Below are 19318 nucleotides of genomic sequence, written 5' to 3'. Positions count from 1 at the left end.
ACTATTTTAAAGGAGAAGGCCAGTCATCATTTTGGTGTATGACAGAACTAACAACAAAAAATACCACTGACTCACATATGTTATTCCTACAGAATTTGACTCCAGTGATATAAAAACACCACAGTGCCCACCAGGAAAGGCAGAATTGCAACATTCCCATCTCCCACACTATTCCTGTTTAACATGAGCATATCATGATCAACAACTGTGATGTCTAATGACTCACTCTCTATTTTATATGATGATCCATGCCAATATTAATTATGATAGGCAATAACTAAGGCCCACATACATCTCCCTTCACTTCAAACCACACTGACAATCCCCTCCAGTGCCTGCATCCCCAAGCCTTTGCTCCCTTGCAGATCTCCCTTAACAGCCCAATAATCTTTCCTCATCTTCTATAGAGTTCCAAAACTCCCAGACACCATCTGGCCACACTGAGTTGTATGTCTACATCAAGTCCAATTGACATGCAAACTAAATGCAAACTACAAAGAGAATTTAACAGCACATCACCAGTTTTAAGACACAATCCATCAAACATTTCAGAGGACTATGGGGAAAATATATCCTGCACTTGCAAATCATTGGGCATAATGTCTGACATCCAGTAAAACCTTTAACAGCCTATAGACATTCACCTACTACAAAATGCACTGGAAAATATCCTTAAGAGCAAAGAACACAAAATGTCTGTGTGTAAAAGAAATCCAGGTATTGAATTATGCAAGAATATAAAATGAAAGGACAAACTACAGAGAATTTGAGTCCTATGACCTGGTGATTTTTAACTACTGACAATCCAAAATGCTCAGGTCCACACCTTCCCACAAACAAAGCAGACTCATTTTGTAGGAGTCATTTCAATAGCACTGATTTGCTCAAGTCTGGGGCCTGACAGAGGTAGCAATGAATTGACTACTCCAAAAATTGTGTAAGTAGCCAGAAATGTCACTCATCTACTGAAACTAACACCAAACATCGATTTTCAGAACTTGGAGGATGAAGAGCTTAAACAAGCAACAAGAGTTCATAAAAAATGAGCTTTTCATTCTTCATCCATCATCAACTATAGTAATAAATTTACTCCTCATTAATTTTTTAAATGTTAATCCCAAACATCTTGGAAAACGTTTTCCTTCCCTTCTTTCCCTCTTTGGGCACAAAGAAGTGGAACTGATGGCTTCCCACCTGCTCCTTTCCTAAGGAAAAGAAGAGATGGCTTTTCAGGGAGGTCTAAGTTCCAAATCCAACTTGTGTCATTTTATTCTAGTTGTTTTGGATAGCTGGGTTCAGTGGATGACCTTTTAACTGGACATTTTGCATTTATTCTTTGCTCTCCTATTTTATTTGGTGGGTCAGCATTTTCATCTGAAAGAGAATTTTCTCATACAGCTAAAATTTTAAGCAACTTTATGATTATTTTTCCTTTCAATCCAGGTCATGGAAATATCAATTAAAGACTGAAAGCCCCAAACCCAGTAATGAGTGACTGACTATTCCAAGAAGGAATAGTCACTTGGACTTGGACTGATCGCAGACTGATCACTTGGACATGAGACACAAGAGCAGCTGGCAGTGGAAGGACTGACTCTCCTGTCACTCACGTGTCTCACATCATTTCCCCCCTCCCTGAGGCTGGGAAGGAAGGCAAGCCCAGCTCCCAGCATCCCTCCAGGCACTCTTTTTTTCCCAGTGGGATCTCAGTACGTACTGTTAGTGAGCAGGTGGTTCTGCTGGAGAGGGCTGAGTGGGTGTGCACTCCCAAGGCTCGACTGCCCTGACAGCGTGGGGTGCCCAATGCTGTGCTGGGAGCCCGTCGTGATGGGAGACTGGAGCTTGTCTTTGTCCCAGGAGGATTCACTCCCACCTGCAAAACAGGGCACAACAAACCATGAGTGGCATGTACCATTATCCAGAGATATTTTGCTTGGTTAGCAATGAGCCAACACTCCTTACCACAGCTGAGCACGTGGCACAGGCACAGCACCTGGCACATGACATTAAAAAAAAAAATAATAAATAAGCATCAGGAAAAAAATATTTTTAGACACTTTCAGCATCACCTACTTTCATACTTTCAAAACATTAGTTTGTGGAAACAGGAAAAGCTAAATGTCTGAGGATGAAATCATAAATCGTGATTAAGTGAATTATCAGAAGGGGAACATCTGAGAGTCTGAGTCACCATCTCCTGCTATCACAGGACATGAGGCCACCAGTCCCTGCCAGACACTCATCCAAGTCCACCCTTGTGCTCATCAGGCCTCTGCACTGTCAATCCTGGAGGCACTTGGCCATTCCCTCCCTCCAGTGTCACCACATTCCAGCTGGAATTCACCCCTGAAGAGCTTACTACAGTTTATCCTTGAGCTTGGTTATCTTTGAGCTTCAGTAGCTCCCCCTCCACTGCTGGGCCTGGCCCTGAGGATGCCTCACATGAAATCCTTCACTTGGTGAGTTAAATGAGCTGGGCACAAGCTGTGCTTGGAAATCATCAATATTCAGGAATTATGCATAGTAATTACTGTCTAAAACAAACACAAAGTCTAGGAAACAGAGCACTTGGTGTCTTGAATCTCTATCTGGTCTTCTCCAGCAATTTTACAGACTACTTTTTGCAGTATTACACACTCGAATAACAAATTCCTTTTAAACAGAAGGTTAAGTAGACTATGTTAGTGAATTCCAAAGTATATCTAGTCCACAAAAGAGAACACCTAAAAAAAAGTTAGAATGACCATTTCTAGAGTTAAAAGGTATTTTAAGATCACTCCCCTCTCAGGTACACCCCACGCTGTCACTTAGATTATAGATTGTTAGAAAAACATGTAACTGCAGTATTGATTTTGTTCTAAATTTATGAACAAGGATCTCAATTAGAATAAGTAAACAGGTTACTGGAGTGCAGCAGATAGAGGCAGCAAGCAAAAAACCATTTTAATTGAATATGAAAGTAACAGAGAAATTCCATTCTTTATGACAACACTTGGCTAATAAACATGATTAATACTGCTAAATGCAAAAGTTTGAAAGATCAGTGATTGAGAAAAAAGGAAAACATTCCATCATTTTAGCACTATGTCCAAGTATGAATTATCTTCCTATAAAAGAGTTATAATTTGTAAAATGATGAGTAATATACTGACAAAGAAAGATACACTAAATTATGCCATGTGATATAATATAGCATGGCATACTGCAGTAATTAGAACTACTACAGTTGAGGCTGTGTCAGCACCTTTGTTATTTAATATACTGTATATCAGGTCTTTCAAATAACATTTGACTGCTATTTAGTGTGGAAGTTGTTCCCTTTGACTACTGTGAATCTGGGGTAGTATTTGATGTGTTTCAGAAGTTAAATGTGCAATTTATGAAGGACTTTTGGAGGAAATGTTGAGCATTTGATTTTAACAAGTGAGTTTTAATTTTCTCCACATGCTTTTTCAACAAATTTAACATTTACACTCAAATTTAACATTTACTTCCTCAAAAAACACACATATATTTCCATAAATATTTTGCTTAGGAACACATTTTGTAGCTGTAATTTCACGTATCAGGGCACTGGCCACAAAAATTGGACCAAAGACAGTTTGTTGGGAATTCTGAATGAAAAGAAAAACTGAGTCTTCATCTAAAAGTTTCCCTCTCCCCGTGTTCCTCTGCCCTGGGTAGTTCCAGCCCTAGGCACAGATGGTCTAAACTCAGCTCATTTAGTTAATTCTGGAAGTTTATCTTGCCTTTCAGAGCATCATGGCCCTGACACTGCAGTAACAGAGCCCTAGCAGTTCTCTGAGCCCAGCTCTACAACCGCTGCACATTCCAGAGCAAAATTCCATTATTCCAAATTTACAGATGGAGAATTTCCCTGTGAAGAAAAGCGACTTGCTTAAGGAAACCCAAGAAATCTGCAATGGAAGGGAAAACCAAATTTAAATTATGTCACACAGTCCAAATCACTGGACCAGTTCTTACAGATGGGGACAATATTAACTTTTCCCTCTGCAAATTCCACTTGTAAATCTGCCCCAGTATTCAGTGCCAGCAACACAAGAATAAATTGCAATACACTTATCTCTACAGACCATTCTTGTATTCTTATGCTCCCTATCACTTCTCCTTAGAGAAAGAAAAAAAATACACCTGAGTGCAAGACGTATAATAAAAGTGGATGTTAAATGAAATGCATCCTTAGCCTGCAGTATCCCACAGATAACAGCTCCATCTCTCCGCCTGGACTGCATTTCCTATTTAGTAGGCAGGTTCTTAAAAATAAAATAATAATTAGAACAGCTCTTACCTACAACTGCTCAGGTGTGAAGTGTTTTATAAGGGCAGTGCGGTTAGCTCCAGGTGGGAAAGCTGAGGGGCAGAATTAGGAACTTCCTGTTACACCAGTGAGGAAACTGAACTGGAAACGAGTCAGGTCTTGTGGTCCTACTCCTGTGCCCTACACCACAGACACCTTTGATTCATCCTACCACAGTCCCTCTGCACAGCTAAAAAATAACAATTTTAAAAGAAAATTTGCATTCTTCCCTGGAGTATCTATGCCCATAGGATAAGAAAAAGACTACATACAAATTTACAGCAAGCCAGAAGCAGATTCACAGTAAAAACCAACTGTGTGACATGTAAACCTGTGCTGATACACTCAATCCTTTAAATGCCATGCAACGTTAAAAAAAAAGGTATTTATTTTTGAGCATACAATTTTCTTATTTGGTAACACAGTTGTCAGCATGTTTGATCAGCAAATACATATCTGACATGCAATATATCAATGTGTATCTACAAATTCTTTGTTGCCATAACAATTAGAAGTGAATGCATTAATAAAAACTGAATCCTCCTTAATGCTTCAAATTAATTTTTAACCACAATTTTTCAGATTTCTGTTAATTGCCATTTTTTGTCCAAACAGGTGCCATCCACAAGGCAAAGATGTCACATTTTTCTTTTGATATTTTTTTATTTTCAATCCTGTCTTTTGTGTGATGAGCTTACAGTATATACAGAGGTGTATTTTAAGTAATTTCTTTTAGGTATATAAAACATAATGGAAAAAATATATGGAAAAAAGAAAGAAAACATATACTCCCAAGAAAAATGAGACAACAGGAAACAGCAATGGGACCTACCTCTTTTATATGAAGGGAAATACATATTTTTATTTATTTTATATGAGAAAGAATATTTAATTTTAAATTATGAGTAACTTGATACATGAGTGTCATAGGAATATTATTAAGGCAACCAGAAGTTATTTCTCAAAATGCCAATACATCGTTTATACACTTTACCAAAAGCTTTACATTTGACCCTCTTACCCACTACCCACATGACCTTCCCTCCAAGAGAGAAAACTCAACAACAGAAAGGTAATTTTTCCTTATCCTGTTTGCATTCAGGTCGATCTTGTTCCAGAACAGATTGTACTCAGCATAAGGAAAGGCAAAGAGAGAAAGCCCCCAGAGCTGATGCTTGGCAGGTGCAGGCACAGAGCTGGTGGATTCCTGACCACAGCCGGGAGAAAGGGGGAAAAAAAGTCTGGGCTGCCTCACCCACCCAGTTCAGAGCACACAGCAGAGGTGTGGAGCAAGCTCTGCTCTCAGAGGTGCAGCTAAAAGCACAATATGGGTTAAAGAAAGGCCTGAGTGTTTGCAGTGTCCAGGGAAACAGAGGGCACAGATAAAGATGGACTCCACGTGGATTTGGGCAGTTAATTACTGTGTAATAAATGAAGTCTGGTATTTACCAGTCTGAACAGGTTATTTTAGAGAAATTATTTAGCAGTGCATGAATTACACTAATGTTCAACTAAGCAGAAGCAGAAATCAGGTGAATTTAGGAGATAAATCACAGGTACCACAAACGAACAAGGATAATCATCCCTAGCAATACATCCACCTGCTGTCAGTGATAGACCCCCCCCCTCCCCTCCCCCACAGCCCCACAGGAAGGTGATTTACCATCACATACAGGTCTGTAAGCAAAGTGTCTCTGTTTAAGTTTCTGTTACATTTCATTTATTTGAAGGAAATTCAAGCGATAAGCTCAGCTTCATTTTTTCTGAAAATGCTGCTACTCACCCATCATTAACTTTAGGAATTTTTTAAAGCAACTCTTAAAGCCAAAGGTTTTTTAGCAATAAGCCTCTCTGCGCATTTCTATTCTTCAGAACAAAACCCCAAAATCTGTTGTTTGGTTTTTGGGTTTTTTGGGTTTTTTTTTTTTTTTGGTTTTTATTTTCGTTGAAGACATATCTGTAGTGATTAAATCAGTGTGTTGGTTTTAGGTACTGAAAGATCTCCAGAAAGTAATCACAGTTCAATTTGGTGACAGTTTCTTTTCATTTGGCTTCAAATTCATTTTATCAGCCTTAAATCTGTCTGGTTGAGCTAAATGAAATCCTCTCTGTCAGAGCTACCTTTGAATTCCACAACCACATTGTTTCAATCTATGTCTGTCATTTTATTTTTCCTTGTGGTACATTCCTGAAAAATTGAACTTCAATTGTAAAAAGCAATACCATCTTCACTGGCCAATTTTATTCTCAAATTATTTTTAAACACATTTTTCATCCTGTTGGGCATATTAAGCATTACAACAGCTGCAAAGAAAAAAGTATTCAGTGCATTGCTATTTCAGCACTGGTAATTTCAAAGTATTTCTCATCTAACTTCTTGTGAGTGTCCAGCACATACAGGGCCTTTAAAAATTTTTGGATCATACAGAACCCCATGACTCCCAAAACAACACAGGCCTATTTGCCAGCACTCCCAATCCCTGTGTTTTTAGGTGTTCCAGACTGTTTTGCCAATATCCCAATCTCACTCTGATATCGGGAAAAATGGTCATGTTTTTTGGCCTACACAGAATATCTTCTGCAAAAACATTTCAGCCTAAACTTTCTGTCAACATTTTCGTGGTATCAACCTTTGAGAGTCCCAGGGAGACAAGATTAGGTCGCAAACAATTTTTGTCAGATTTGATAAACTGAGTATCTCACAGCAGGAAGGTCAGGAAGAGACCACTCAGGTCTCATTCCTGGTCAAGTGTAATTTTCCTGTCAGAAAACCATAAAACTGCTCTGGGTCAGAATTCTGACCCATTTAACCCCAAATTCTGTTCCTTGTATTGGCAGCAGATAATGTTGTTTACAGAGGCCATGCAAGTGTGGGTGCTTTCTCTGGTCCCTTATTACCCCCAAATGAAATTCTTAACTTTAAAGATGGGAACAAGATTTTTAATCAGCCCCTAAAATCATTACACCCATCTGAAAATCTAAATGGCAGATCTGAAATTCATTTCAAGCTTTAATCCATGGGTTTGTCTGGCTGTGTGTATTTGGCTGTATCAACTTTTGGAGTGTACCCTACAAGAAAGCCATGAAAGTGTGTAGGGTAAGATATTAAAACTCAAGAAATCCAGTGATGGCTTTACTGGGCTACTTCCAAAAACTTATCAAGTGGTTCAGCAGATGTAATTACTGCTTAGCCCTGCCAAGGCTTTGAAATGTGCCCATTAATTCAGCAATTCCCAATCTGTCCATCAGTCAGTCATACTTAAAAAAATATGTCTGTCAGGACTTAGGTGAAGTAATCTGTTAATAATTATAAAATAAGAAGGCATCTGAAATCTGAATATCATTTCTCAACTTTTTGAAAAGCCTTGATGACAGCAAAATCAAAGTTTATTTCACAGCAAACAGGACATTGAAGATAACTGGGAATATGTCAAAATATTTGATGCCAATTTAATTAAGAACAATTAATTCCAGGAAGATACTTTTTGAGAAGATAAAAGCAGAGTTGCAATATTTATCTAGGAACCTAACCATCCCTCCCAAACCATCAATTGCTTCCTTTAAAGAGAACAAAAACCAAGGACATGGTAAATGAAATATGTTCTGAGGTTCTTGTATGCTGATGGATGATCCTGGTGCTGAAGCACATTCCCAGCCAAGTCTCCTCAGTACCAGCTACCTTGGCAGGTGTGACTGTCCTTCCCTGGGCCTTCCCAGCCAAAACAAAATCTCACCATTACAGCCAGGTGCTCGGTGTCCAAGGCTCTGAACAGAAGGAAACCTCGTCTCTCTCTGACACCAGACAGAGCCATCCATCCCTGCAAACCATATCCACAAAAATGCTCCTAAAATACAACCAAGTTTTATCCTGCTTTCTGTTACCAGTGCAGCTGAACAACCAGCTGCATCAACTAAACTTCAGTATCGCCTTCAGTACCTACAGCTGAACTCCAAAGCACCAAACACACCTCAGTGATTCAACTTCCACAACCACAGCACCCTGAGTGACATTTAACAAGATGAAACATCAGATTTACAGAAATTTAGACATGAACTCTTATAACAATTGTCAACAAAATGCACTGGTACTCACAAGCACCTCTCAGAGTTAGATACCTGTGCCTGCACTGTATGAAAAACCACCTCATGTTATTTGAAGGTATGTTTTGGGAGGGTTAACTTGGCATTTGTTGTCTTCCTCTGACATCTCCTAGTTCTTGTAGTGGATTGAATGTTAATTTATAAGACTCTATTCAGTTTCTTCTATAGAATGTGAAGTACATTTATTGCTAACATTTTTAGTAACAACTGTGTGACTTTACTGCTATTTATTTTTCTATACAAAGATAAGAATTATGTACTAGAACATAGCATCTATTCTGGTTTAGGACCGTCAACAAAAAAACTCTTCTCTACTGCAGGACCACTGTCTGCCTTCAGAAACATGTTTATTTCAGAGAGAAAGAAGGTCAAAATTCTGGTCTGTCATGTTTTTATTACTGTTGATGATGCATAAGCCAGAGATAAAACAGCTTAACTTTCAGATCTTGAATACAGTTTGTGGGGCTGCCTGCCAGAAAGGATAAAACATACATCCTTCTGAAGTCCATTACTGCAGCCTCCAGCAAGCAGGGAACCAGGATTTGTATTCCAGTGATGATAATCACTCGTACCCTCATTCACCAGAATTTACAATTTTCTGCCTTTTTTTAAAATTACTTAATATTTCCCCATATTTAACAACTTACTGAAAGAACCACTGAGATAGATACACGTACTGTGTATTTTTACCATGACTCTAACTAGGCAGATAGTTTAGTTTGATTCTGAGGGGCTTTGAGAATATCTTGACATCCAGGGCAGGCAGGTAACTACAAAATCAGGTTATTTGAGCTTCAACAATTCATCATTTACTATTTCTTTGAAATAGTTATTAAGAACACTTCAAGTTACAGATGGCAATCTGCTGAGTTAATCTGCAGTGACATAAATGTATCATATATTTATAATCTTTCCAAGATCTCCCAATACTAAGAGAACTCTATATAATACAAAGTATGGCTTGAAATAATTAAATAAAATCTGTGGCCTTAATACACACCTGGACAGTCTTCCAAACCTCCAACATCTGCACCAAATTCAGTGGAGATGTTACCAGAGAATGAGAGGCTGCTATGGAATGCCCAACACACTTTTATACAGAAGGTCTCCAGTGAGATTTAGTGACACAGTTTCCACAAAGGATCAGTGACTGCAGCCCCTTGCATAGTTCCACCAATGTGTGTCAGGATGGGAACTCAGGCCAGGCACACATTCATTCTGAAGGTGCTCTGTTTCTTACATCTGACAGTTGATCCCTTGCACTAAATACTACTGACTTCCAAAACATTGAGTGTGCTACCAAAACCAGGAGAGCCCATGAGAAAACTCAATGCACAGAAAAAGTCAGCAGGGACATCTACTGTGTTTCGCTTAATGCCAGCCTAAAAATAACACAAAAAAATCCTGAAACTACATTAGCAGCCAACTCTATACTTCCTTTCACAACCACTTTCATTTGTGCTCACAGTAATCTCTGAACAGATCCCTACCACAACACTTGGGTATCTCACACATTCAATCCATCTTTGCTTTGCAGAAAATTTTTCTCATTCTGCAAGCTTAGCCACTGGGTATTCCCATCACCTCTAGAATAATTCTCCTCCAGGAATACCAGTGGGAGTTTAGAATTAGCTTCTCTAAGGACCAGGATCAAACCCTAGAACTGACCAACAATGTCAAATAAACAATTCCTAAACTTGTTATTGTGTAAAGGAAACTCTACGTCTTCAAGCTAGAATTTTTTTCTGAGCTAAACAAAGTAATAAATAACAACTACCATCAGAACAAACATTATTAAAATGTTGATATCAATACCAGATAAAGTAAAACTATTTCTTAAGAAGAGAAAATGAGAGGCTTCTGCAACAAAACAGGATAGCACACTGCCAAGCTGAACTTAACTAAGCTTGAGGTTTTGGACAGGATTCATTTCTGCTTGTGGTATAAGTATGCACCACCTTGATTATCATTTAAAAAAATGTTGACAGCTTGCCTTCTCATACCAATGCCTGGTAACAAATTCCAAATGTTTTGTCACATTTCTTGTCAGCAATGCCATCTGCCAGAGGTGGCATTTCATGGCTGTTTAGCCTGACTCCCTCCAAGAATTCATCTGCCACTATCTAATGCTGCCTGAATAAAGGGGATTAAGACTGATGCAACAGAGACTATTGATAATTTGGTATAATTGGGAAGAAATGAAGATAAATGAGGTTGAGGATGGAAAGGCAATTAATTGAGCTGCCTGTACAGCTGTGCTCTCGGCCTGGCTCCCCTGGCCTTTTCTTTGGTGAGGTATGTGCAAATTAAACATAATGACAAATACACTCTTCCCAAAGCTCTTTAACTTTGCGAAGCTTGAAGATCTGTTTTTCACTTTTGAGATTCTGTGTAAAAACAAAAAAGGACAGAGGGATCTTCTGAGGTATTTGAAGAGAGAAACTTTGTCCCAGCATACCTGTGGCTCAGTACCTGTGGTTCCAGCCTGGCATTCCCAGTGTCCAAAGCTCAGGGCTTTGGCCAAAAGGTGAAGGATTTTGTTCTCTCAGTGCCACAGCCAGCCTTGGTCATTCCACAGCTCCAGATGTCTTTGGTACCTCTATGCTGCAAATATCCTCTATCCATGTCACTGGACAAGCAACATCCCCAAACCATGATCCCCCTAAAACCAAGCCCCACAGCTTGCACCTGAACCTCCACTTGATAAATTATGCCAACTTTTAAAAATACTGGTCAAAAAACCTTTGAAACTTCTAAAATACACATTTTACTCTACAAAATATCTTGGAAGTGGTAGGAATTTTTAGTCATAATAAAAAGACAGCTACCCAGATAAAAGCCTTAGTTCTAAGCTACATTATTCAGATGAGGCCAAGTAAACAAGCTTGAATATCTTGAAAGATTTAAATCTCAAGTGAACATGGTCAGACTACAAACCTCCAAATTAGAGGGCACAAATCTGCACTCTGATTTGCAGTTCTCATTTCAAATATACTCAGATACAGTCATACATATACATGTAGAAATGCCCCCATATGGGGTTGAACATAAATGTAAAATAACATACATTTGCCACAAGAAATGCCATACATGTTTCACATAAAACTGTAACAGTTTTTCATAAATGTCAAATAATGCAAGGTTCCTTTTAGAAAGAAATCCAATATTTGCAGAGGCAGCTTTGGCTTACAGACATGTTTGCCCAAGTACTCAGCACATGTTAATTTTCTGATTTCACGTACAGGTGATTCTATCTGAATTAGGTCTTAGATGAAAGACTTCATAAAACTGCACTTTTTTTCCTGCATCCATACAGTCTTCAGTTATTTAAAAAATGCATTTTTTGTATTACTCAAAAAATGCTCCTTAGATAAAGACAAAAACCCAGTTTCAATGCACAGAAGAGATTTTAGAAGCCAAATGTTATGTACCTTAAAAGAATAACAATTTAGTAGATTTATTTTGTAAATAATTTTCAACATAGCTGCTTTTTATTATACAATACAAAGAGTACAGTGGGTTTTTTTTGTAAATTCTCAAAGCTAAAATCACTTGAAATTATCTCTTTTCAAACTCACAGAACTCCTACAAAATACAGTGATTTTTTGCATATGAAAAACCTCACTCAGCCTCTACAACATGCTCTTCCCCACTACCTGGAGGTCAACCAACATTTTAATTTTACTCAGTCTAATGTACTTTTTCATTTTGGATTAATTTCTACAAAAGCCAAAAAAAAAAAAAGCTCACTTTTTATGAAACAAACATGCCAGGAGGAAAAAAAATATATATACCTAAGTTTATTTAAATTGACTTTGTTTTTTGGCCTTAGTGAGGCTGAAAATTTGGCTGAGGTTAAATGGTTCCTTTATGGGAAGGGAAGGGAAGGGAAGGGAAGGGAAGGGAAGGGAAGGGAAGGGAAGGGAAGGGAAGGGAAGGGAAGGGAAGGGAAGGGAAGGGAAGGGAAGGGAAGGGAAGGGAAGGGAAGGGAAGGGAAGGGAAGGGAAATAAATGTATGAAAATTTGACACTGGCATGAACAGGACAAAAAGCTGACAACAAAATATTCTGTCTTCCATGCTCATCTTGCTTTTTTTTTTCCCACTTCCACATTAAGACAATGCTCTAACTCCCTCTTCTTCATGTTTCACACAGCCCTTCCTTCCTCACAGGTGGGTGCTCATTCTCTCTACATCCAAATGCTGTCCTAAAATCATAAAAAGTGACACTCACAATGACTGGAAGGGATTAGGGGAAGCTGTCCCTAAGAAAATACCCTTTATTTTTATAGAATCCCTTCTCACTGCTGTTCAAATGCCTCTGTGATTAACAATGGACTTAAATACGAGTTCTTCTCTGTCTCTTCTCAATTCTGAAAATCAGAATCACCCAATTTGAGGTATCTAATCTGACAACGCCAATTTGGACTCGATGACCTTGGAGGTCTTTTTCAACATTCATGGTTTTTTGATTCTACAAGTATAAGAGAAAATATACAATACACAACAGCCTTTTGACTGCTGGAGTTTCTACTAGATTTCTGTCTTGGTTTGCAAAGTGATTGCTCATTTTCCCATTTTGTAATGGTACCTGCACCAATATTAAATAATATATATAAGCTAAACCAAGAACATTATTACAAAGGTAACTGTAATTTCTCAAACACAAAGCCAGAACAGAAAAAGAACTAACTGAAGACGTTTTTCTGGAATTTGCAGATGATTAAATTTTGAAGGAGAGATGTTGTATAACTGCACCAACCATTTATTGACTTGAAGAGCTGTAATTTGTGGTGTTTTCCCAGAACAGCCAGTACACAGCTGTAACTGATGATCAGGGATAATAGCCATATATTTCAGCACATTTCCAGAGCTCCCTGCTATATGCTGAGAACAATATCAAAAGGTTCCTCTCACCAGCACTGCTGGTGTCAAGGTTAATGAGCTAAAACTTGTTAAATTGATATTACCAAAATAATTACTTTTTTATAGGATACTGCATGGATTTTGACACACAGGCTAATGTGGAATATTGCTGGTCTTAATTGAATTAGAAGTTATTGCATGTATACAATTAAGATAACTAAAAATGGGGGAGCCATGACCACACTGTTGTCACATGCCTCATGTGCTTCAAATAATATAGAATACCAGACTGGTTTGGGTTGGAAGGAAACTTAAAACCCATCCAGTGCCACCCCTTGCCATGGGCAGGGACACCTTCCCCTATCCCAGGTTGTTCCCAGCCCCATCCAGCCTGGTCTTGGACACTTTTAGGGATGGAGAGTTCACAACCTCTCTGGGCAACTTCAAACTTTCAAATATGAAATTATTTAAATAATATGAACATTATTTAAAAATATTTTTACATCAACCATACCAAGCGTTAAGGAACAGGAAAAACAAATGCCTGGAGTCTCCATTCAAAATAGATAAACAAACAACAGGAAAAAAATTAATGAAACATATTAAAAAGCAAGGAGCTTATGAAAATAAATTGCATTTGTAGATGATTAAATTTTGAAGGTGAGATGTTGCCTAACTGCACCAACCATTTATTTCAGTTCCATAACTGCATCTAATAAATAAAATACTTCTTTTAAATCCAAACTGAAGATACGCTGCTATCCTGATGACTTGGATTTTCCAGTTACATAGTACAGGAGCAAGGTTTGGGCTGTAATTATTTGAGGCAGAAAGAAGAGCTGTTAGTTAGTTGGAGAGAAAATCAGTATCAGCTGTGAGCAATAGGACAATGCAAATATTTATTCTACAGACAGAATCACTGAGTTTAAATTCAGAGAGGCTCATTAGAGATCACTCTCCCAAATATAAGATACCTGCAAGTTTCATGCAAATTCCCTTCTATTTCAGTAGTGGTTTTGTAATAAACTTCAATTTATCAGTGACACAGAAATGCCATATGACATACAGAATATACCTACATATGCTTGGTGTTTAAAAAGTGAAATTAAAGATCTTACTCATGCTATTCTGTTTTTTTTTCTAAATTACTTATGCTAGATACAAGATTTTAAAGAGAAAGGGAATAAAGTTGGACTCAGCTTCCAAAAAATATCTACTTTGTCAAAATCCAGAAAAATAGAAGAGATGCTCTAAATGAGAGGGAATATTTCTCAAGGATGAAATGCCAAAATCCCCCTCACATCAAATTCTTACAGATAATCAACAAACAGATCCACCATAGGAACTTGCAAGACACTTCTTCCTACTGCCTTTCCAACTTTCATATGAAATATGAGAAAATGAATCACAATTTGATATTATAAGCTTTAAAAGAAAAGGGAGAAAAAGCAGCCTCTGATGGCCCATGACATCATTGAATACACACCTCTTCCAGTTTCACTAGCCCCAAAGTTTCATTGTCTCCATCCTTAAAACAGCCTGAGCACCTTCTTAAAAAGAAGAATGTATTCTAATTTTTATATTGTACAAATGTAGAACAGTAACACTCCCTCTCCCCCCGTTTTCAATGTTTTAAATATCAGTGCCTGTCTGATCTTAAAGGGAAGCTCAACATTTATGTCTTGTCTTGGTGATACAGTTCATGAATATATAATGAGAGTGGAACAATTCTGCTACTGATTAAATGTCAAAAAAGGTTTTATTGTCAAATATATTGTAAATACAGAAGATATACAACAAAGAGCATTAATTGCAGGTGGCTCTGTACAGCTTAAAAAATGCATGGCATCAAGACAGGAAATGCTGATTTTCAGTTTCAACTATCAATTTTAATTTACCTTCAGAATGTACTTTCAAGTCAATGTGTACAGAGAGAATGAACCATAAAATGGCCAAACTGAACTGAACTAAATGCTCCCCATTCGTTGGCAGATGTTAGTCTATATCCTAGGCATACACAGCAGAATTACCCAAAGTTCTGGATCTTTATTAGAAGCTGTCTAAACTTTTGTGAAGATTTAAGAGAGATACAATGTGAAAATCTGGTGAGGACAGAGGAAAGGCTGGAATAGCCATCCTCAACTCAGAATGGGGTTTGACTGCCTGCATAAATTTTTTTAAAAATATATATATCCAGAGTTTGTAGTTGACTTCAGGTGAACACAGGTCAGCAGAATCCTGCTGCCAGGACATGCCAGGAGAATTAGTTGCACACGTTTATAGGACATCAGTGTGTGCACAATGGGAGGAATTCTCTGTCTCTATCCCGTTCCACACTCCTGCCTGAAGCACCGGCCAAGTGTTGCAGGTTAGGTTTGTTCCTTTTTACTCTAAAGAATTTTTTCCCATAAGTTACCAAGGAGACTAAGTGTTGGATACTTAACAATACTTAACAAAAAACAAAGGGGTGGTCAAAGCTCCGAGGGAGAGATAAAACTCAGGTAAAGGACAGAGCTTGAGGCAGTTTGGGCTCTATTTTTCGGCGTTCAGGGAGAGAGAACGGCTGGGTTGCTGCTTGCTGCTAGAAGAGTTCACTCTCTCTCTGGAAAGGTCCAGTCTTGGGAAGTCTGCCATCATCTGCTCGCTCTGGAATTCTGAGCTTCTCTGCCGCCCTGCGAGAGCTGGGCCAGCCCTGCCCCACCGTTGCAGTTCTGTCAGTGCTGCTCCTCTTACTACAGTGTGACCCTGCACCCCCTGCCTGCAGGGACACCCTGCCCCCGCCTGCCGGGACATCCTGCCATCCCAGCTACCAGCCCGGGACTTCTCCACTGTTCCAGCTTGGTGCTCTGAGGATCCTACAAAGGCGCCGAAACCAAACTGCCCTGGGTTTTTGTGAAACAAAACCCTCGAGGTTCTTGGTACTGTTTTTGTTATTAATGCTGTAGTTGTTGTTTCTGTTTGCTTTGTTATATATACTAGTAAAGGACTGCTATTTCTATTCCCAAATCTTTTGCCTAAAATCTTTTAACTGCAAATTTATAATTGGAAAAAAAAAAGGGGGGGGGGGGGTGTGGTGGTTTACATTCTCCATTCCAAGGGAACTCCAGCTTTTCCCTGGCAGATACCTATCTTCCCAAACCAAGACACCAAGGCACTGCCATGGACGGGGACCAGGAGGATCTGAATCACCTGGAGAGAGGCCAGGGGAGCACAGGGATGAGGAAATGCTCAGTGTATGTCCTTCAGAAGAGCAGGTTGTTCAGTGGAGGGAAGGGACAACAGGCAAGAGCTCACTAATTGTCTTCATTAGATAAGGAACATGTTCAGTCATAAAAAGGAAAAAATTGTTCTCTGTGCCCACAGTGTACAGGACAAGATGCAGCAAGGAAAGACTTTTAACAAGGAAGAGATAGGGAAAACATTAGGAAAAAATGGCCATGATCAGAAAGCCTATGAAATTTCTAAAATTAAGCTGCGCAACCGTCAGTCAGACATGAGGTTGGCAGAGTTGGAGTATGGTAAGGAAACAAGTCTGAAAGTGCTGCTTTTGATGATCCTGAACACCACAAACTGCAGCAGAGAGACCAGACCCAGAGGCAGTGCCATCCTGCAGGGTGGAACTGTCCTGAACTCACTCTTCTACCTGAGCCAGGTGTGAGCAACGTGACCAGCAGGCTGCAGGTACAGCCTGCAGTGCCCACCCACAACAGGAGCACTGTCCTGCACTGTGGAACCTTCCTCTATCACACAACTGGCCAAGAAATACGTATTAGTTAGGTACTAGGTAGCATAATATTGGTTGGCTTTCCAAAATAATAAAGCACTTGAAGCTTGTATTAAAAATCCACGTGTTTTTTTCTCTAGATTATGGACAGATTAGTAGCTTCAATTATACAGTGCCAACAACATTTTCTTCTCCATGACTAAATGGACCACGTTTTAATACTCTTTAGTGATCTTATTAATTTTAATTAACCTTCCAACAAATTGAGAATAAGAATTTCATTTGAGGAAAAGATGTCGCAGCCATGGAAATTAAAGCCTCTTGTGGATAAAGGTAAATTTACTCTTGGTCTGAGACAACATTGCTGATCTCTCCTAATTGTAACTATAATGATCTGATAAACTGCTGCTCTTGTATACAGTCAAGGGCTGGGTTTTCTTAAAAGGAGCTAAAAACACAGACTACCCACCTGTATCTATTTTTAATTTGGTAATGACTGTACTTGCTAAAATTCTACCAAAATGTCACTCACAACTATGGGTTCCAGCTTTTTTTTAAACAGAATATGGAGCAGAAAGCATGACCTATTATGCAAAACTCTCAGATGCTGTGGTTGGATAGGGACAGGCGGCGAGCGGAAGATCTCGGGCTGTAACGGAGAGGAAAGAGCATACCCCAACCCCCCTAAGATAAGCTATCTCTAAAAGGAATGTAGACCCTCTACTAACATGTGCCAGTACTTTTCCACTCCTTCTTCTAACCCAGGAAATGTGGCAATATCCTGTCTGACGTAGTAAAAGACCCCAGAGTATATAAACTGCATATTTTACTTAATAAACGTCTTGTAACCGTCCATCGATCTGGTGTCTGCGAGTTGCAATGGCCCGACCCACTCATGAAAGTAAAGTGGACGTCGTGCTGTATGTCTAAATACTAAGCCTCCACTGTGGCAGAATAATCAGACTGCGACAAGTGGTGCCGAAACCCGGGAAGAAAAATAGCTCGGAGGACGGGATCTACGCTTGGAAAAGACACAGCGGGCAGGGGTCGGCTGGTTCTATCTACTGCGAAGGAGAAGAAAAACGGGGGACGCCCCAGGGACCCGCGGACGGAATGGAGGTCATAGCGAAGGTCGTATGTAAGATTGCAGCCCACTCGGGAGTACCGTGGGACAAAAGAGATTTAGTTCTTGCTATTGCAAGGTTATCGGATCTAGGCGTTATAAAACACCCCTTAGACATATTAAATTCAGAGGGGTGGGAGAGATATACAATTGCTCTAGCTGAAGATACAAAAGCCACCGGCAGCGGAAAAGTTTTAAAATCATGGGGAAAAGTTGAGAAAGTGTTGCGGAAAGCAATGGAAGAACAGGAAACTTGGAATGCTGCAAAAACGTGTCTATTCGCGGCTAAGCAGCCGGGGAAAGGGGACCGAGGGGGCGCGGGACCCCACGGGGAAACCCAGGGAGAAGAAAGGGGGGGTTACAGTGCCGCGGAAACCCCAGGGGAAATGCGGGAAGCGGGCGCGTTACCCCCCTCCCCAAATGCATGCATAAAAGCCCCGGAGCCCACGGGAGAACCCCAGACCCTCCCGCGGGAGTCCCCGGATCCGAACCCCCCCGAAAAAACCGTGGTTTTCCCGATCGTTCCTCCCCGCTGCGTCCAGGGTCCGAGCGGCGACATTTCGCCAGGTCTGGTGGTGGCGCCGCCCGCGCGTAGCGGCGGCACCCCGGCGGGATCCGAAACCGCGACCTCTCCAGCCGCCGAGTCGCGGCGCGGGCGGCGGAGGAGCGTGCGCGGCTCTTCCGGGAAGGACTCGCGCGGCAGGCGCGAGATGCCGAAAAATTAGCCACCGCCGCCGCGGGCATAGCAGCCCAGCGGCTACCCCCCCCGCCATATGGCCAATATGGCGCCGACGGTCCGGCGCGGGGGCGGGGCGATCAATCTCCGCTACCCCCCCCCACCATGTGGCCAATATGGCGCTGACGACCCGGAGCAGGGGCGGGGAGGGGGCGCCACGTGGGGATGGAAACCCGGAAGTGCAAAACCCCGCGACTGAGCATGCGTGGGGGGTCGGCGGAAATCCGGAGCCGCCGATCTACACAACGCATGCGCGGGAGAGTGGGGGGGGCGAACGCACCATCGGGGTCCTCTCCCAATGTCACCTTGTAAGGGAGGGGGCGAGCCCAAGGGGGGAACGTGGGACTACCCCAGTGAAAGGCGCCGGCGTCACCCCCGGGAGGAGGGGGGGGGCCGGGCGCGGGAGGTGGAACGGAGCCAGAGCTGAGGGGACGTCCGAACCCACCCGCGGA

The 19318-nt window shown here is 40.6% G+C and overlaps 1 protein-coding gene across 2 annotated transcripts in view; it reads right to left on the bottom strand.

Annotated features, from left to right (window-relative positions):
• The window catches only part of LOC136373467 (dachshund homolog 2-like), a 326642-nt gene that overhangs the window by 76441 nt on the left and 230883 nt on the right, over nt 1-19318 (bottom strand). For both annotated transcript variants that reach the window (XM_066338367.1, XM_066338369.1), the window contains exon 4: nt 1718-1873. In XM_066338367.1, coding sequence (XP_066194464.1) covers nt 1718-1873 — 156 coding nt within the window. The remainder of the gene's footprint in view (nt 1-1717; nt 1874-19318) is intronic.

Source organism: Sylvia atricapilla, chromosome W (assembly GCF_009819655.1).
Source record: "Sylvia atricapilla isolate bSylAtr1 chromosome W, bSylAtr1.pri, whole genome shotgun sequence".
NCBI lineage: Eukaryota > Metazoa > Chordata > Aves > Passeriformes > Sylviidae > Sylvia > Sylvia atricapilla.
This window is presented reverse-complemented; position numbering and strand designations above follow the sequence as displayed.